This window comes from Branchiostoma lanceolatum, chromosome 19, assembly GCF_035083965.1.
Source record: "Branchiostoma lanceolatum isolate klBraLanc5 chromosome 19, klBraLanc5.hap2, whole genome shotgun sequence".
Taxonomy (NCBI): domain Eukaryota; kingdom Metazoa; phylum Chordata; class Leptocardii; order Amphioxiformes; family Branchiostomatidae; genus Branchiostoma; species Branchiostoma lanceolatum.
This window is the reverse complement of record NC_089740.1, coordinates 8,879,073-8,899,958: the sequence shown is the minus strand read 5'-3', so window position 1 is coordinate 8,899,958 and position 20,886 is coordinate 8,879,073. Positions and strand designations below refer to the sequence as shown.

At 41.3% G+C, this 20,886-nt stretch overlaps 3 protein-coding genes across 4 annotated transcripts; all 3 read left to right on the top strand.

The window, feature by feature from the left end:
- Positions 1-2,078: 2,078 nt before the first annotated feature.
- LOC136425969 (kin of IRRE-like protein 1) lies at positions 2,079-3,476 on the top strand. Its single transcript, XM_066414886.1, has 4 exons — positions 2,079-2,088; positions 2,214-2,363; positions 2,884-3,048; positions 3,365-3,476. The coding sequence occupies exons 1-4, from the start codon at positions 2,079-2,081 to the stop codon at positions 3,445-3,447; spliced, it is 408 nt and encodes a 135-aa protein (XP_066270983.1). The 3' UTR covers positions 3,448-3,476.
- A 345-nt stretch (positions 3,477-3,821) lies between these two features.
- Positions 3,822-9,166, top strand: LOC136425968 (CD276 antigen-like). Its single transcript, XM_066414885.1, has 8 exons — positions 3,822-3,846; positions 3,937-4,046; positions 4,698-4,875; positions 5,381-5,530; positions 6,019-6,198; positions 6,791-6,952; positions 7,490-7,699; positions 8,077-9,166. Exons 1-8 carry the CDS (start codon positions 3,822-3,824, stop codon positions 8,208-8,210), a joined length of 1,149 nt encoding a protein of 382 aa, XP_066270982.1. The 3' UTR covers positions 8,211-9,166.
- A 1,167-nt stretch (positions 9,167-10,333) lies between these two features.
- Positions 10,334-20,511, top strand: LOC136425493 (junctional adhesion molecule A-like). Of its 2 annotated transcripts, XM_066414373.1 has the most exons (8): positions 10,334-10,523; positions 14,373-14,463; positions 14,950-15,084; positions 15,663-15,757; positions 16,264-16,444; positions 16,912-16,976; positions 17,694-17,726; positions 19,235-20,511. In XM_066414373.1, the coding sequence occupies exons 1-8, from the start codon at positions 10,481-10,483 to the stop codon at positions 19,330-19,332; spliced, it is 741 nt and encodes a 246-aa protein (XP_066270470.1). In that variant the 5' UTR covers positions 10,334-10,480; the 3' UTR covers positions 19,333-20,511. The 2 variants fall into 2 exon arrangements, with proteins under 2 accessions (XP_066270470.1, XP_066270471.1); XM_066414374.1 differs by lacking the exon at positions 17,694-17,726 and having other exon boundaries at positions 10,337-10,523.
- Positions 20,512-20,886: the final 375 nt, after the last annotated feature.

The following is a 20,886-nucleotide window of genomic DNA, read 5'->3' as shown; positions in this document are numbered from 1 at the left end:
ACATTGTGTTTTCACTGATGCACGTCTGACAACTTTCGAACTGACCATGCCGACGAAACTAGGTCGTGTCTATTAGTCCAGTCGTCTGGGGTGTAATTCTAATATTTGTCCAGGACCGAAGGTTCCGACCTGTTCTACTTTATTGTTTTTTCATTGGTGGACATTCGGTAGTCATGTTCGGGGGAGAGATTATTAATACAAATTTAAAAACAATATTATTAGGTATGGAAGATAAAAATGGTGAAGATCTTATAAAGGCGAAAGGTGAGAGGAATCTAGACATGAGAAAGAGAAATGGAAAAGGAATTGAAAAACACTAAGAACATCTTACCCCCTCCATTCCTCCCGTAGATGGTTTGTCCTTGAGTGGTATCATGGATCCGAAATCGTTGGTCAGCACAAATGTCCTGTACTCTCACGTGCCCATGCACGCAGTTAAAACGTTCTATGCCATGCATTCAATCTTTGTAGAAACCATTGATGAATACTATCAGAAGACAAAATATTTTTTTATTAAACAACAAAAGAATATACAGGACACGGAGCAAGTAGCTAATATCAAACATCACATCTGAAAATAGAAATTACAACTGACTAATACAATTATTAATATGATAACAAAACAATTAGATAACAGCATTTGGGTTGGGTAGTCCAATACAGACAAGCATATATAATAAACACAGTCATACGAAGATCAGAATTCGAGCTATGACAAATACTGTATTGAAACGTTTGGTATCTATAATGTAATTTTGGGTAAAGCTTGAAATATTTCTATTTCACTAGAATTCTGATATAACATAATTTCAATATTACAGTATCAACGATATACAACACTTGTACGCTATTCTCTTTTGCGATCACCTATGTTTAGAGATAATAGGAAGATGATTTCATGTTAGGCGAATAATGCGTAATAGACGATGTCAGCCTTCTGACAAGAAAACGTGTTCGGGGTTTGTGCAGCGCTCGTTCGCGGTTTGTTTATCTATCTCTAATAGTCCAAGGTAACCTGTTGCATTGCAAATATGTTTGATCGAATTGCTTCATTCAGAAGTCATCCGAAAAGTATTTGTGATTGAGTGGTCTAAAACAATGTCATCGCCCCCAGCCGAAGCAGAGGTGTCGGCACTAGTCGGTGGCACAGCTGTGATGACGTGTCCTATCGGTGACGTCAACACCTTCAGAATCACGTGGACGAAAGGGAACAGTCTATTGGCTGAGGTAAGATTACAATTAGAACTTTTTGAATTACATTCTACATTCTAGGGGGAGATAACCTTAACTGTATACAAATAGCTCAACATATCAAAGAATGTCCTGATCGTATAGCCAATTGCGTAAATGATACGTTGAACTTAACATGTTGATTTACTCATATTCATTCATATGTATAGGTATGTATGTACGTATTTATAGATTAGATAATTCGTATCCACTTGACTGTTTGCATGTATAGGTGTAGTGAATCTTACGAAAGTCGCTGTACTATTGTTGTGTCAATAAAAATTTCCTTTCAAACTTAAGATAAAGTACAAGCGAACTGTGACTTTAGCCGCCCTCAATGTGATTGATCCGTTTATGCTGGACACGTGACTTCAAAATAGGTCAAAGGTCACTTGAAGCTAATTTTTAGGTTACGTTTCAGATACCGCAAGTTGGATCGCCTCTTATCCCACCAGCGGTAGCTGGTAGAGTGAGTGTAAACGGAAGTGACGTCATAATCCAAGGTGTTGGACTACCGGATGAAGGCTCTTATTCCTGTGCTGTGCTGGATACAAGTTTTACCACCCAGATCTCTACAGTGGACCTGCTGGTTAGAGGTATGTACAGTGTAGTAGGTGATAAAATCTGTTTTAACTATTCAAAGTATCTTTAACTGTTATTTTTTTAAACTATTTATCGCTCAGTGGTTATCATATGATCATGCAATAACAATGATGATGTAATAGCAATTATGCTCTCTGATTATGTAATAGCAATGACATATCTTTAAGTCTTGTACGAATAAAAGAATAAAGTTTCAAGAAAGACACGAGTCTACGATTACTGTAGTTGCTGGGTTTCTTATAAGCATGATGCTTAGTAAATCTCTACGAACAGTGTTGTATGCGACCGTTTGCCGGTTATGCGATTCCGAGGAGCGTTCATTTATATATATACCCTTAGCGCTCAGTCTGACTATGTATGACTTGCTGCTCTCCCTCCAGTCCAGCCGCAGACCCCGGTCATCACGATCGAGGGTTCCCCGGCCGCCGGCCAGCTGCAGCTCGGCACCAACGTGACGCTGGTCTGTAACAGCTGGTGGGGCCGCCCGGCGGCTCAGCTCGAGTGGCACAGGGACGGACAAGTGGTTAATGGTAAGCAAAGTCTTGCAAAAGTCGGATGCATATAGACGCAATTGATTGCATATAGACGCCATGATGATTATAATTTGAATCCCAGCGAGCATGCTGGCGGGTAATTAGAACACAGCAACAGCATGCTGACGTGTTTAACAGACGTTCACTGCACTCCAACATGGCGCAAATGATATCATAAAAGTACCCTAAGGTGTATATGGTGGTATGAGGACTTGGCCGCATGACACAGAAAAAATGACATAGCGACTGGGCTGATTATCGGCGGTAATTTCATATTTTGTTTCAGCAGGCTATAAGCTATAACATCATTTCCCTGGGCTCCACGTCTACCACACCTCTTACAGTTACACTCTCAAGGGCTATAAAACATCCTGTTTACTGGACAATCAATTCACGATTGACACAGGTGATGTTCAGGTACTTGACGGTTATCTCCGGGTAGATTTATGACTTGTTTTGTACATCTTTATTACATTGAACAACCCTGCTATGAGTGTCTCTAACATCTTCTTTTCAGGCACCTATGCAGCAGTGGAAAACTCCGACGGTTTTGGCAACGCCACCCTGACGTTGCTGTTGACAGTTACGGAGGTGGATGACGGCGCAGTTTTTGAATGTGTGTCTTCCGGTCTTGCTCCTGTCGTCACACAAACCGCCACAATCACACTGGACGTCGCCACAGGTCAGTTTGAATGATAAAATGACTTCTTAATTACGTCTAGCACCACCAATAAACTTAAGTATTGTTTTTGATGTGCCTGTCTGTCAGTTTGTCTGTGTACATATGTGTATGTGTGTGTGTGTGTGTGCGTGTGTGTGTGTATGTGTGAATAACATGTCCAAGCAAACATTAAGCGGCGAGCACAAAGCTTCCACTAGGCAATGTTGTTGAAAGGGTGCTATCTATATCACTAACGCCATCTAACAAGATGGTGAATGACTAGCATGCTACATACTGGATTTATTTGTCCTGCAATCCTTTACTTTTTTTTCTTCAGTTGAAACAACAGATATGGCCAAAACAACGGTAGCGTCACACGTGGACTCGCCTGAGATGACAACAGACCTGCCAGGTATGTAGATAAGAAGGGAAATCGTATCCAGTCTAGGAAAAACATATACAGACGTGTACATTAGGTATATCATTATCATCATTGTTGTTAGCTCTAAAGAAAATCCCATCTCTTAAGCCATTACAGCTCTCTTTGTCCTAGACTCTACCAGCCTCTGCGGGTCGCTGGGAAAATAGTAGAAATTGGCCAAATAGAGTCAACTGTATGAAGGGGGTCGGCTATGGAGATAGGGTCCAATATTGCAATATTATAACTGCGGATGGAAATGTTATCATCCATGGCCAAAGTCCCCCGGCAAATGTTAACTCTATAGCCGACGCGGTTAGTCTGGCAGAGACTATCTTTGTCCCGTGCCAGAACTGCACATACAGAGAAACAGACAATGCATTGTAATCTATCATGCCGAGGTAAGAACCGAATCCCTTTCCGTCATTATTTTCAAGTGGGCATTAATGATGGTCATCTAATAAGCCTTCTCTTCATCTTGGTTGTGACAGGGGGCGGAGTGGCCGCGCTCGCCGGTAGCCCAGCCCGGCTGTCCTGTGACGTAGGAGACGTCCCGGTGTTGAGAATCAGCTGGTACAACGACAGAGGGCTGGTGGCTGAGGTACGCACGGACACGAGTTTTAATCCCCGGGACTCACTTTTGCAATTCTTGACACAAATATTTTATACATAATAAGCATCTGGCTTCCACAATGAATTGCTCAGTTTAGAGTCTTTCAAATCTAGTATCATATTACGGGCGAAGGGTATCCAGTGAATCTGTTTGGGCCAACATTCTGTTCACCAATACGGATGTTTTTGATAGCCTCCATAGCAGGCTCTCTGTGCCTTTTTGTGGGCTTTGTCGACACTTTTGCCGATGACTTATTTTATACTGGGCCGGTGGTTTGTGCAGCTTCTACGGGCCTAATGGTTACGGGCTGGCTGCACAAACGACCCAGTATACATGTATACAAAAAGAAGTCATCAGCAAAAAGTGTAGTATAATTCCCCCCCCCCCCCCCCCAAAGCCTGCTATGGAGTGATTGAAAGACTCTAAACTGAGTGGTGTTTGGTTCTAAAGCTGCCAATTTTGATAGAGGCTTTAATCTAATAGAATATTTCTTCAAACAGCAGTTAGATTTAAAACAAATGGGTGTGGTCTGTGTCACGCCGAAAGGTCCTTTGCAACGGCTAATCAATTCAGATTCAAGTGTATGTATTTAATCTTCATTTAAAAAAAAAAGTACCTCTTATCTTTATCGATATCCAGCAAACGACAGGGTCAAATGCTCTGATCCCACCAACACTGAGGGACAGGCTACAGGTGAACGGAAGTGACGTCATCTTGGATCCGGTGCTGGTGTCGGATGAGGGCCAGTACAGCTGTACTGTTCTAGACAGGGACACGTTCCAAAGCCTTACCGATACCGTGGACTTATTTGTCAGAGGTACAGACGATATGAAAACACTATTAGGACCTGTATACTATAAGAGTAGTAAGCGTTCTGCTACTGCAGTGGTCTGAACACCCTGCAACTGTCCTTGCTTTCTCCCGTTCATCGCGAGCTTCACCCAAATCTAACTTCTGCAGTAGATAAATTAAATCTACTTTGTTGACCTTCCGACACTTGAGTTTAAGGGTCAAAAGACTTTCAAGTAGACCAGAAAAGTTCAATTTCATTATCAACCACTTTGATTAACCCTTTTACCCATAACTGAAGTCACGTGTCCAAAAGGTCACATGACTAAAGCTATGGGTCAGTTGTCCTGAAGAAGGCCATATTTAGACCTGAAAATTCATAGACTCGTCGTTTTTTCAATGTGTGCTATGTCGAACATTTAAACTAGAGTACTTCATATATACGTGTATATAAGAAGACACAGAAGACGACTGATTGGCTTGTTTGATTACTTTTGACATAGGTTACGAAATGTTTGTAATTTTTCCTCCAGTCCAGCCGCAGACCCCAGTCATCACGATCGAGGGTTCCCCGGCCGCCGGACAGCTGCAGCTCGGCACCAACGTGACGCTGGTCTGTAACAGCTGGTGGGGCCGGCCAGCAGCTCAACTGGAGTGGTACAGGGACGGACAGGGGGTCAACGGTGGGTAGGGATGAGTGAGTTAATGAATGGATGAATGGATAGATGGATGCCGTCAGCTTGTACACTAGTGTCTCTTTTCAGCACAATATGAACACTTAAAAAGAATTAGTCTGTGGCGCCCGCCGTCACTATTGAGGGATGGTTGTAGCTAGGGACCTGATGTAAATGGCTTCCTTGCTTCCTCTTGCAAAGACGTCCGGCTTTATCCAAGATTCAAGGAATTGAATATGAACATTTAGAAAAAAAGAGATGCTTGATAGGGAAATGCGCAGTGAAATATGTACTTCTTGTTTGGTCCCGGCTGATACAGGCCAATAGATGCTAAGGATGAGGCGCCTCCGCATTTGAGATATTACCCACAATGCAGTGCCGCTCATGCGTATTTAGAGACATGAACCTCCTTATATTTACAACGCATGCGCACATTTTCATTAGAATCTATTTTCATGATCACGTTAAAACCGTTTTCCATTATCACGTGATCTCAGGTGTGTACACGTCATCAGTTGACGCAGACGGTTACGGGAACGCGACCTTGAGGACGACCTTCATGGTGACGGAGGCAGACGACGGCGTGACGTACGAGTGCGTGACGTCAGGACCTCGGCCCGTCGTCACGGAGAGGGCGGAGGTCACCATAGGGGTCCTCTTTCCCACCACCACGCCAGGTCAGTCTGTGATGACGAGTAAAGCTTTGGTTCCATTTCCAATCCGGGGCCCGGCCGGGCTGTTTGCAGAAACGAGAAATAAAAAAAAGATCCATATCAAGAAAATACACAATATATTGTAAGGAGTAATTTCTTTTAAGTTTTGCGTCTTTTGTTGTCGTTCATACCATATCTTTCGTTCCCACAAGCTGCCCGGCCGCGTCCCGCCTTGGAAATGGGACCAAAGCATAACTAATCTCCAAGAAAATGTTAGAAGGGTTGTGGCTTAGAAAAACAGAGTAGCTACGACGATTTCATCTTTTTTTAGACATCTGCGCATGCGTGGAGTAGCCAGCCCTTTGAACTTGAGTCACTTACCTCTCGAAGTGTTATGATAAACTGAGTATTAGTAGCTTGAGCCTACCGCGAAGTCAATAAGGACTAAAGAAAATACTTGAAACTCGTCCTTAGTGTTTCCAACAAGAATGAGTTTGTGTAACGCACACTTGAGAAAAATAGATTTTTCAATCTGGTTGAGTAACTTGAATGGTTAGCTATTGCTTGTTGCATTACAATAGTGAAAATGTCAATGTCATGTTCTTACTTTTCTCAGAACCTACAACGACAGAAGCTACAACGACAAAACCCACAACAACAGAACCTACAACAACTAGACCTACAACGACTACCAGAAGACACACAACAGCACCGAAGACGGACAGTCCGGCTACAGCGCCAGGAGGCACTGGCATGGTCCAGACGACCGGAAAAGGAGGTAGGTTCAGTTATCAAAGAGTTGTTGATGTTGATTCTGGAGTAAAATTAGGAGAAAGCGTTTGGCGCCGTCGCAAGACTGCACTCTATTCTTTTGGAGAAATACAGTGACCACTCAAGGGACTTGAAGATGATTGTAACAATAGACAGGAGGTCACAATTGACAGGATTCTTAACGATTGAGTCAATAGGAAATAAAGACCACCAAGAAATTGTCACTATGACTATGTGGTCTTTATGCAGAGGTGGCACAAATAAAGGTCTGATCTTATCAATCCTAGTCCTGCTGAGCCCGACAATTGTCGCTTTGCACATGCATGTTTGCATGCTAGCCCTGGCAATTGTCGTGTTGAGGGTATTCCTAGGATACCCGCGCGGTTGTTGCAAATTAAAAGCGAAGTAATCAGAAATGATCAAACTAGTACCTTTTCTTTCAAAGGTGTCTGGGCCCTTCAGCAATGGGGGTATATTTTTGCTCTGGAAATCAAGCAGGACAAGGGTTAAAGTAATTTTATTTTATGCCTTACGTGTATTTCAGGCCAGACGGATGAACCACACACCACGGCGACGGCCGGTGGAGGCGTCATAGAAGCCCAGTCGGGAACTCCGATCCTTTCGGAACCGCAGATCATCCTGGTTGTGGTCGGGTCCGCCATGATTCTCGTCATCCTGGTCGCCGCCGTGGTCGCCGTGAAGAAAGACTGCTTCAGGAACAAACGGGAAGCAAGCCTGATGTCCGACTCTCCAAGTGAGTTAGTCTTACAAGGAAAGCAGCAAATCTTTATTGTATAATTCTTTGCATTGCACAACATTGGGGTCTGCTAGTTAGGGACTCGAACCAAGGACCTTAAGATTGCAAGTCATTAGCCCTAAAGCTACACTCTCACTGGACCCGCGGCACGCTGGCGTCGTCGCTGCGGTCGATCGAATTGACAAAGCACTCAACGAATTTCATTTGTGTGTTTTGTTGTCTTCTTGGCCATACTTGTACGTTTTGTATGATATTCCCATTATAAATCAAAGTCAAGGGAAGCAGCGACGCCGCCAGCGTGCTGCGGGTCCAGTGAGAGGGAAGCTTGACTACAAGGCCACTTTGCCACCTGACGTTATGTTACGTTCCCACAGGTCGGTCGGTGGGTAGCAGCTACAGGGCTAACATCCTCTATACCACCGCCGGAAACGGATATGACGGACCTGCCAGCGCCATGGAGATGAAGAACAAGGAATTAATCAAACCTCCCCCCGAAAAGATCATTTGAATCTAGAGACATCAGTTACCTAACTACAATGTATTACGTAGGAAGCTGTAGGTGTTATATGTATATTACTAGGTATCAAGAAATGTCTATAGATGTTTCAAAAGGATGTAATTCAAAGACTTGAACGTTGTATCAGGAAATTTTTGAATGGCACAAAGACTTACGAGTTTGTTTTCTTATGCCAAACTTTTGAAATTATAATTCAACAGATATCAAACTTGAAGGCAAATTCATAAGCACAAGCTGTATATTATCGATGCTGCACGAGGAGGAATACTGTTATGTTATTTTATCATATTCAATATAATCATACGTTGATCTTTTGTCAGCACAGATCATTATAGGTTTCTATTTCCAATGCAATGCAACGACATGCAAATAACACAATGCTTGTACATTCAAAGCTTTGAGACACTAGTAGAATCAGGTCAGTTTTCCTCACGTTTCTCTTATCATTAACTTAGTTTTCTAGTAACTCGACTCCTTAAAGTATAATATGTAGTTGTGAAAGCGTGGTCAAAGCGTGGTCAACTCTCTGTACTGGAGACTTTCTTGGTATATATCATTCATGTTGCCTATATTTTGTGACATGGACAGTGGATTGTTATGTTTTCGGTAAGGTCGCTACTATTTGATTTCTTAGTTATCGTAATTTTGAAGGAAATTAATGGAATAGATGAGCAAATTTTTAAAAAGGACTTTCTGTTATAGACCGAAATGAGCTACATTGTCAGTACCCAGCTAGTCCACATTCCAAACGATAAATCTTCAACTTTTGATGCAATGAAATCTGTAATAAAAATAGTTTTGTGATCTCATACCTTTGCAAAATGATGTTAATCTGTATAACTGACGTATTACAAATGTTTCTTATTGACGATGCAAATACGGTACTCATTTGCTTTGATTACATCCGTTAATTATCTTCTCTACCCGAATAACACAAGTTGTCCAAAGTATCAAGTCTCATTCATACGTTTCCATGCTTCGGTAGCTGACCCGCAATATTCGAGACATAAAGCTCTGCTCACCATCAGATGATATTCTTCAAAATGCTTTAACGGTTGGAACCTGATACTTAATCAAACAAGTTTGTAATAAGCGATCCTGTCTGCCTGGTATGTCCGCCTAATAAACAATTATCCCGGCTGAGAAACGTACGAGAAATGCCGCTGTCCTTTCAACAGCTACTGTTGCTGAAACTATCACGTTTGTCATGATTCAAAGTATACACGGTCATGTTCTTTCTCCAAATTACTCAGTATTCTTATTCCCGGACTAAAATGTGTGTTTCCAAAGTACGCCCACGTATACTGGCATGAGCACAGTTGCTCTTGGGTAGTTCAGTTCCTTACTTGTTCAAATGATGTTTCAATGTTTTCAGACATTGAATTACTTTAAGTTCTCTCTCTCGGTGTCTTGTCCTCATGATAGGCTTTCTTGCACTGGTCGGTAGCTTCCTCATGGCGACTTCGGTTGCGCTTGCACACATTCTTTTCCTTTATTCTAAGTCTCCCTTTTCTTCATATCGACTATGCCTCTATCGTTCCCAGTTTCTTGTTTTTCGTCTGTTATTTCAACTTCTTGACATGTCATGGAGCTACCTGACGAAGCCACTCTACACCTACACTCCAAGCAGAGTTAGAAGAATGGGTCTGGCTTGTTTTTGACGTGTTTTAGGCGTATTTGTCGGCCCGGGGCTTTCTATTTTGTTCCGTTTTCTTTATGTCGCCAACCCATGCACACTGTGTGGGAACCACCCACGTACCTTCATGTAACGGGAATAAAAACAGCGGCAGAAACCGCCTTGTCTTATCCCACGGCGTGTCATGGGAGGCATTCTGTCCGTCATTCAGTCTAACCAGGCGTGGTGACCCCATTGTTGACCTGAAAACTTCGTTTTCCGAAGGCCCTAAGTGAATCACAGAGCGTGATGCCAAGCAAAACATAGCATAACACTGCCACAAGGGCCGCTGACACCTTCAAGAGTGAGATTCTGCAGTACAAAACCCTCACCAACGGCCGGATTCAACTGATGCGTCCAATTTTGGTCTAGCAGTTTGCTACACATAGATACATACGAAATTCAGTAACCGGGTAAACTCCATAAGAGCCTCGCCAGGTGTGCTCAAGAACAGCGGTTGATTGACGGTATTGTCCAGCGGTGTCAGGTGTCAGTCTTGGCGTACTAGTGTCGATCTCGCTGTGTCCAGTCAAGACTCTCCCAACCTCCGTTTCTTCCACATTTTTTCCGCTCAAATCTTGTCAAGATGTTGCTCCGAGGTGTCCTTGCGGTGATCTTTGTGGCTACAGGTGAGCTTACCTGCTGTCTTACCTGTCCTCACCTGAGGAAACGCACCTTATACAGGTAGTAGTGCGGAACAGGTGCTTGAAGTAAAAATGGCGGGGTTTTGAGACCGTTGTATGTAGTCAACATCGCGCACACTGTGCGGTTAGAAAAATGAATTTTAAACTGTTGAAAACCCACATTTATCTTAATACATACATTTTCTTATAGAATTACTAGAAATCAAATAATGAATTATGTCTTCCAGCTTTCTAACTTATTTTTGTTTGACGTAAAAACTAAAATAAGTTTCACTTTTTGTGCCCCCCTCCCACGTCCTATTTTGAGCGCCATGCAAAAGTAGATTTGTCTCTAGCCTTGCAGATCAATGGCTATGTAGAAGAACTTTATTTCAACCATCAACAGCAGCAGGTTTTTGTTCTTCTTATATGGCTAGATAAAGCAATATAGCACCGTATGCATTTTGCCTGCTAGAATGAGGAAAAACATTGAAAATGTTTTCTGCTTTTCAAATATTTCTGATCTGTACGAGTGTCAATATGCTAGCTTTATCATGCACATCTACAAAACACCAAGGATAAACCAATACATAATCACGGTTGTTTCACCCACAAGGGCCATTCTAAGCTATATATTAACCCGTTAAGAAGTTTGCTCAGGCCCCCTCTAAGCCGTATTGGAATGCAGTAATCGCTAGACCATAGACAACGTATGGCACCACGTATCGGTTATATTGGCGTTTTCTCTCAAATTTCGTTTGCTTTTGCTCTCCTTTCCCCTCGTCCGTTTGTTTCTTCAAAGTTGTACAAATACCGTAAGATAAGATAAGGGCTATACATGTGGTAGTGTAGTCTACGTATACAGTAGGGAATGGTTTTGTTTTTGCTCCATGCATGGACGCATTTGACCCCGATAGAGCCTCTTACAACTAACTAGACCGTAATCCCCAACAAAAGAAACGGTTCGATGGTTCAGATTGTTTCCTATCTCCTTACGTGTCTTGCCCAAGATTTTTGTAATCAGTGTGCGATTCCATCTTGATGCAGCTTTTCGTGTCTTCCTGGTCAGAGAAGCATGTTGGGGTACGTAAGACCAAAAAAAAGCATTTCTGGTAGATTAGAAGATATCAGAAATGGTAACTCAGAATTGAATTTAAATGATGAATGGTACCTGAACACAGAGTTACAAATAAATGTGTATGTTCTTCCCTATCGAGCTTAACGTCGTGAAAAATTCCTTCATATTAGATTCAGGAAAAGGCGTTACCGACCTAAGTGATTGATATGAAATATATGAAATTGGTTTCAACGTTTTTGACAATCTTTGCTTCCCCGATACGCTGTTTTTACCGCTCTGTAAACTTTTCAAATACTGTATATATTCAAAGCCACGTACCCTTTGAAAACTTGGTTCCACGGATTAAATCTCTGATCCTATTAGCCCATTGTGAGTGGAATAACAAGGCTTTGCCTAGAGTTAACCCCGTGATATGCTTCGGTCACATTTGCACCTGTACCCGTATAGGGGTGTAGCCCCTGCCGGACCCCGAAGCCACAAATTTGTTCCGGTGGACTGCCAGGAGGGGGTAGTGGTTAGCGTACGGCGTCTATTTCTTATAATTTTTTTAAAAAACTAATTCGCTCAGTGCAAGACCGTAGGGGGCCACTCATCTCATCTCAGCACTGAACTAATTCTTACTGTAGCAGCATCTCTTCATCCTAGGTCAGAAACATCAATGATGCCGGGTACCAGGTTGATTTTAAGTCTGAGTCAAAGTCACCCCGGGGACCGGCCCGGTAGCCGTAGGGTGTCCCACGCCCTTAGCAAAATTGGTCCTTAAGAAAAAAAAGGAGTCCTTAGCAAAAATTGTGACCGCAGCAAATGTGGTCTCTGGTCTGAGTTTTGAGTTTTGTCTGCTGTGACTATTGAGTGGTCACTATGGTCAGTTTGACGGTAGTAGCATTGTAGAGAGAGGGCCCCAGACTTTGGTAAGATATAAGAAAGAAGACGTAGAACATACCCGGAGAATGTTCTACATCTTCTTTCTTTCTGATCGAGATGGTAACAAGAATGTCATCACTAGATGTGAGACCAAGAACTGTATGTCCAGAAAAAAATCCTCTTCCATCCACTTCTCCTAACCTTCAACAAAAGCTTGTGTAACGTTCCCGGTACAATTGTTGGCGCAGACGATATCAGGAACAGATCTTTCTCAGGCGATACACCAAAGCAAACAACATCAGTCAGTTGTTTCTTACGCTCTTTCTTCCCGTTCCCCCTCCACCCCCTCAGTGTATACATTTCACAAAATGTAACTATATCCTTTTCAATAGCCAGTTTCACCGAGCACATGTTCTACAAAATTGGTCTTTTCCTAAAAACTGTGTAGTGAATTTCGGGAAATGAATATTCGGGTAGAAAAAGATAGCATATTACGAACATATAGTGATAAAGAGATATCAATATGTTTTGTAAAAACGTGATTGTTTGATAGGATGACGTCATGCCCAAAATTTGTGGCGTGGCGCGAACGCGTGTAACCTAATCTGAGGTCACCAACGTTCATTTCAAGGGCGTACCACTGAAAAAACATGGCGGACAACTAATCGAACCAAATTGACTGATTTCTTCTATAGTAGGGGAAAATGTTAGAAGTCACAATAATTTTGTTTTTTGTGCACTTTATGAGGAGATCATATTAGTGAAAAAAAGGACAGTTAAGTGAATCTTGTTGTCCTTTTTTTGAAATGAAAATGGCGCATTATTCTAGACTGTTCTGACTGCAAGGTCATTGTTTCAACAATGAAGGGAGAGTCGTGAGGAGGTGGGCTGAAAATCGGAAGTAGGAAATTTGCAAAAGGTGTTTATGAATGGAAAAAAACAAACAGCAACAATGTTTTCCATCAGCTAAGAAGAAAATATTCAACACGATGAAAAAAGAAGAAATGTACTCAAGACCTAAAATGCACTGAAACTTTTATAGTTTTTGTATCTCCCAACGATGCTTTCCACTTCTAAAGCCTTAAACAATCCAAAAACATTAACTAATTTTTCAGCGTTTCGAGTCATAGGACAGAACTTACAGATTAGATATGCCTACTGCTGGTGTCTTTCTTAACTTACAAGATTTTCATAAGATTTTGTAAGATTTAATGCTTAATAGAGAGGCTCTGTAGGGGTGTTTCGAGATATCAAATTCCAGCAAAGAATCCCCCAAAGTACATTTTTCTAAGTGATTCCAGAAATCTCTCAAAATATTCAGTGTAGGTGGACACATCTTCTTCTTTATGCTTAGCCTCGTAAAAATGAGATCATTAGCAGTTTGCGCGTGTACAAGTGTTAGTTACAAAACAAATGACCGATAAACAAAGGAAAAATAAAGGTAAGAACACTAAGGACCGTAGGTAACTGATTTTGTGTTTTTGCAAAAGGCAGCACAAGTGGATTTAGTGTGCTATAGCAATATTTACATGTATGCAAGGACGTGTGTGGGGTGGCTCAATGCAGCAGGGTCCTCGTCGGTTTAGTTTTGAACTGGGAGAGGGACCCCGCCTCCGCCACACCAGGCTCAAGTTCATCCCACTCTCTGATGGTGCGAGGGAAGAACGAGAGCATATAATAGTTGTTCCTGCACGCGATGGCCTGGGACACATAGCCAGTAACATTAAAAATAATAATAAGTTTATTGCAAGCTCTTACCCGGAGGCTAATTGCAAGTACATGTAACATGAAGAAAAGGACGGACAGATAATGGGTGATAATATAGCATGTGACTACTCTAGCCTAAGTATTGACACTAAATTCTAACTTTGATATTGGGTTCGACTTCTTTTTAACGTTCCCATATATTTCAGTCGCTGCGGAGGAAGTCAGCAAGCAGCAAGGCCAAAGCCACTTGTTCGAGTGCACCTTTCCGATCAGCGCGGCAACATACGTTATCAACTGGTAAGAACAAAACTACTACTAGTAGTATCTTATGGAGGTTAGGCGGTGTGTGTGGTGTAATGAAAATGAGTCTTTCTTTCGGACTTATCAAATACTTGAAACAACTCAGTCATCTAAAGCTTTTATAGAATATGTTTACATTCTGTACTGACATAGACCATGCAATGATGTTCTTTTTCTTGTACTTCTTCGTTCAGTTTATTAATATATCTGTGTTTGTGCAATGTATATCTGTACAATTACAAAATGATGTTGAAAATACCAGTGTCTGATGTGCTAAGCTGTATTTGTTGGATCACTTGGGCCGAAATCTATAAAAAAAGAGAATCTCTACCTACCAACCCAATTTTTTTCAGGACAGTACTAGTAACCGGAAACAAAATTATTTTTTTGCTAGGCCTCAGCAGCTTTTCTAGAACTGCAGGGGCTGAAGAAGATTTTTTAGGGGGTACATTTTGTCATTTCTTCTCCTGTCACTGATTGCAGGTACAAGGGCGAGACGTCGGTCATGAACTTCTTGTCGGGAGTCGAAGGCCAAGAAGTAGCCTTTACCGGTGACCTGGCAGGCCGCGCTGACGTCCAATTTGTAAACAACAGGAATCTGGAGATCCTGAACCTCCGGTACGTACAACAAGGAGAGGTACATGTAGTGATAGAAATCACAAAGCAGAAGTTAAAAGTCCCTCTGATCAAAAACCTCTAGCTCCGATTTTGAGTTTACCTTCTTCAAACTTCAGTTATATATTTCGCTTTACATTTTAGTTGGTACATTTGATTCATTTTAGTTTATTTCATGTGGAAGAATAGTGAATGCATTCACTTATGGAGATATAGATAAACAAACAAACAAACAAAAGTAAAAATCATTCCCACACCTTTCGTTGAATAAGGGGCAGCTCCCATCTCTGTTTACAGTGTATGTCATCTACATGTACCACAAGTGCTGCCATGGGCGCTAAGCAGAAAAAAAGATTATTGCCATATTTTCTAAGTGAGTACAACGCGCAAATCTCCCGAATGCCAGGCTAGAACCCTAACCATGTGGCTATTGTACCGGTTGTAGAAATCAGAGGGGTAGATATTGTAATACTGTTTTCTGCACACTTCTACAAGGGCAGTGAGCGAAAAATCCAGGGTCAGTCCATTGGCAGTACAGTTGAGTAGGAAGGTTAATAATTATATGACATTATGTTTTTCAGAGTGTCTGACGAAGGAGAGTATTACTGCAGCGTAAGCGAGATCGGAGCAGGAGGCCAAAGTGGCGATGGACGGCGGGATCAGCTGGTCGTGTTCGGTGAGTTTTTCCTGGGCTGGGTCTTTCGTTAGGTATCACTGATCAAGTCCGATATTACTTCAGTTTATTACTTATGTCACACAATTGACCAACAATATATCAAACATTGAAAAAACTGTTTAATTAAAAGACATATTAGCTTGTGGAAAGTAAAACTGAATATATTAGGGTTTCAATCAGAATTTATCAAATTAGAATTACATGAAGACAGCTCTCCTAACATTTCTGAAATGTATACTGGCAATTGCATGACATCATCATTTGTATCAGAGAATAATTTTCATCAGGTTAGTAAATGAGTGACTAACAAGGTTCTTTATCAACAACCAAGAAGTAAAATAATGTCACCTTCCTCATGGCAATTCTGACTGGTTCATATCGCACTACAGCTAGGTGTCGCTGCTAACAATTGCGGTCCCAAACGTAAAGGAAGGTGAGGGAACCAAATGACGAACGGACTTTATTATGCTATCATATTTCATATGTTTATTGTTTTCCGCTCTCAGTGCCACCCTCCATCACCGTGAGTGGAGGACCGTACGATGTGGAGGTTGGAGAGAAGATGATGTCCACCTGTCGCGCTGACAGCCATCCCCCCTCCAACTTCACATGGACTCTCCCAAACGGTGACGTCTCACACGGGGCGGTGTTGGAAATTACCAACATGACCCAAGCAGATATAGGAACGTAAGTATTCTTTTTAACCTGCCTTTCTAGCACGTGACATTTAAACTTAGTCTAATAATGTTATTATGTTAAAGCGACAGTCTAATAATGTTATTATTAGTCTAATAATGTTATTATGTTAAAGCGACATGTACCTACTTTTTAACAATCATGGTTAAGGTAAGGTTAAGCATGATTAAGTGGTGCAATGCGGCTTAGCTGCGGCTCATGTTTTTAGCAAAGCACACCAGGTCATCCCTACTCTTCTCTATCAAGGTTGAAAAGTAATTGGCAACACAACAAACTGGACTTACCCAAATTTTCGACTGATCAGCTTCTTTGTCAAGGAATGAGCAATCCACTGCTTCTGTGACTATTCCCTATATTAGTGTGCTGGGTTCTTTTACGAACATTTAAACCCAACCTGTAACATACTTCGCCTAGCAACCGTTGTCAAGTAACCCAGTCGCACGTACATCCATCCTCAGGTACATGTGCATGGCAGACAATGGCTACGGAGTCGACTCCGAGTTTATAAGCATCTCCATGAAAGGTACATGCTTTTTCCCCCGCTTCAGCTTGTTTAATAGCCTCCTTAGCAGATCTACAGGTTGGGCCATGACAGCAGATTATTGGAAACCGAGACTGCACGATCATAAGTGTTATACTGTTAGAAACTAGCACATGATAAGTAAAAATAGTCCAACCCGTAAGCCTGCTTTTGAGGCTAGCTTATAACTGGTTTCTAAAATGTGTGTCTCTTTGTGTGCTTTGGCTATAACTACATCAATCTCCAAACAAAATTCCATGGAGAGGCCAATGCCTTGAAGTGGAGTGTGTAGATTTGAGATGGCGAAAGAGCAGAGTCATAGTCTTGTGCTTCTTCTGTATGCAGACGCAGATATCTGGCATGTCCAGCTAAATAGGATCTTTAGAAAATGCTTCACATTTAGACTTTGCACATACTTAAACGACCAACATATGGATTTTATGGGTTTTTTTAAAATTTCATCTTATTTGTATTGCGACCACAGAATACACGTGGAACACAGGTAGCTATTGCTGGTGCATCACACATTACCATTACACTGTCTCCTGTTCATATGACTACAAATACACTATTGGAAAAGAGAGCCATGTAGCTATGAGTAGTCTAACAGCTAGGAGAAAAGTTTGACCCTCAAAAGGAATGTCAACGTGTTGGGTTATGTTGATAGGTGAGGTGTAAGATAATTATTGACTATGAAATTATCGATCAAACGATTAACAGGTTACACCACTCCAAGCATGACGACTGAATCAGGTAACGTTAACCTTACTTACCAATGGAACACTTTCGTTGACCTTCCGCCATTTTGAATTTCAATGTCAAATGACAGTAGTTATTAGAACTTTGTAATACGACAGAATTCGTTGTAGTAGGATTTGAATTGTAAACGCATGCATACGTGTAGAAATGCCTTCTACAAGCAAAAGTAAGTGTATATCTTGCTGGTTCGCACAAAAGAAGAAGGTACGGTTCCTCTACAGCACACAGATCGAGGTCGAAGGTCAATGAAAGTTGTCCGCTGCACAAGAACCCTTTAACACAATTTGCCCTTGGTTTGCTGTGTTCTTCGCGCTTGTTTGCGGTGGCGGTGCCTTGAGTTACATATACTAACCATTTAAACCCAACCAGGATTTGTCATCATTATTAGGCACTACATTTGGCATTAGTACTGTGCATTGTATTAGAGTTAGAGGTATTCCTAGTTTTGCATCCAAGCATATATGATCGTTATAACGTGGGCAAAAGTAAAATAGGCTCACCGTTCGTACATAGGCAAAAGTTTTTTTAAACATAAAGTAAATAAACAGAAAAACGGCTGGCAACGACGGTGTTGCTGGAACGACCGCACATCTGGAACACATTTACATGGAGAAAAAAAACTTCACATTTTTATCCCATAGTCCCTTTTCACGGATTACTTTGCATACTGAGAGATGCTGGCACTGTGACAACTTTGGATCAGGCCGGACACAGTACGCATGCGCCGCATGCTACCCATAGTGCCCCGCGTCTCCCAGAATACAAAAGTGGATCCGTGAAAAGGCTCATGAACATTGCTATGCATTGAGGTGGGGTTGAACAAGGAGGTTAAAATAAGTCTTATTTTAACCTCCTTGGGTTGAAGCAACATTGTATCCTATAGTCCTTTTTCACGGATCACTTTGCATTAGGGGTGGGTACCGGTACCGTGTACCGGTACAAAACCGGTATTTCTTAATGGACCGGTAAAAAAAAACCGGTTCGTAAAAAATCAGTGGACCGGCCTATGGACCGATTAGAAAATTCATAGTACCAGGCTACCAGCAGGCGGCCACATAACTGGTCTAAGAAAATACAAAACAGCAGATTTAACGACTCGTTTTCGAAGACGTTAGCTGCGAATCATATATAGAAACACTTAAGGATGAGTAAACAGACGGCGAGGAGAGTATAGTTATAATTTTGAGACAAAGTGCAAACCTAAGAAATTATATCGTTCCAGACATGACGTTTGGAGACTTTTACGTGTGTCTCGCTCTCCAAAATATGATGTACTGTGACACTAGTATAATCAGGTACAGGTACAGGTCCGGACCTGGACCTGACCCTCTGAACCTGGACCTGGGCCGGACCTGAATTTTATGTACCGGTACCCACCCCTACTTTGCCATGATACATTGAAGCAACATTGTTTTATTTTTTTGATAGTTAGTGCTACATTCGGCCTTTCCCCCTGAAAAATGCGATGTGGTCATTACGATTTTTACGTCATCCTTTGTCAGAACGACAGATCAGCGGAAGTGACGTCATGCGTGCCACGGGGCTTCCCATCATGCTGCTGCTCATCGGCAGTCTTCTGCTTCCGGTCTTCCTTTCTTGACGTCATCAACATGTAATTCTGTGACAACAGCGAGAGAAGACTTGTCTTCAATAAAGAAGTTGAAAATGAAAAGCTCGAGGCTACATTTCACCTACTGATGACATCTGTCTTTGAATTGATCACATAAGAAAGGTTTCGTTAGAAACGCTGTTAAATTTTCTGTGATTCTGTATCTGTAGAGCAAGTATGATCACCTTTCGGCTTAACACACCATGTTGATTTGATTCTACATTCTATCAAGGAGGCTTTATATAGAACCTATATAAAACCTCATTGATTCTATCAAATATCATTGATTCTACAGAACTGTTTTCTGTATTCTTTGTTACACTGTGATTCTGTATCTGTATAGCCAGTATGACCGCCCTTCGGCTTAACACACCATGTTGATTTGATTCTACATTCTATCAAGGAGGTTTTATATAGAACCTATATAAAACCTCCTTGATTCTATCAAACATCATTGATTCTACAGAACTGTTTTCTGTATTCTTTGTTATAAACCGTGATTCTGTCTGTATCTGTATAGCCAGTATGACCGCCATTCAGCTTAACACACCATGTTGATTTGATTCTACATTCTATCAAGGAGGTTTTATATAGAACCCATATAAAACCTCCTTGATTCTATTAAACATCATTGATTCTACAGGACTGTTTTCTGTATTCTTTGTTATAAACTGTGATTCTGTATCTGTATAGCCAGTATGACCGCCCTTCCGCTTAACACACCATGTTGATTTGATTCTACATTCTATCAAGGAGGTTTTATATAGAACCCATATAAAGCCTCCTCGATTCAGTTTTCTTCATTCTTTACTATAAACTGTTTCAGAACGTACCGCTCTTCGAATGCTCTGCTATGTTTACCACTAGTGTTTCGGTAGGATTTTCTGTCATCTGAAGTCAGTAAAATCATATCCAAGTTTGCTGTTGTGAGTAGTAGATTGTAGCGATATTCAATCGTAGACTCACTGGGTTATGTGATTGTCTTTGAAAATTTCAAAAGTGTGAATTTCGGTATTATGTGTGATTTTCAGATCTGAATCTGATTTATAGGATAGTTGATATTGAGTGACGAATAAGATCATGATTTGTTCCACATTGTAATTGTTGTGTATGCCATTTTGTTTGTTCAGAAGATCAGGAAATTTCTAATAAACAGTTTTTCAAAACACATATTTTCTGTTTTATTTGTCTTTTAAGTTATGAAGTGTGAATGGATTGTCTAACATTGGATGGGCTTGTAAGATTTTGAAAGTTATTTCAAACACTTTGAATCATACATCTGATTATACATTCTAAGTAATTGATATTATAAGCCTTTTGGGAACTCAGTATTTAGATACGTATATCTACAGTTCTGGGCACCAAAGGCAGGTCCAGAAGTATTTAATGATTGATATCGTGCTTTTCTATAAATACAGTGTGGTATGTTTACTACTGTTATAACTTTAACACTTTTTAAAGAAATTTAATCTTACATCGTCGTCATTTTACATTTTCAAGAAATCTTTGTTGACACAACAAAAGTACAGCGACTTTCATAAGGTC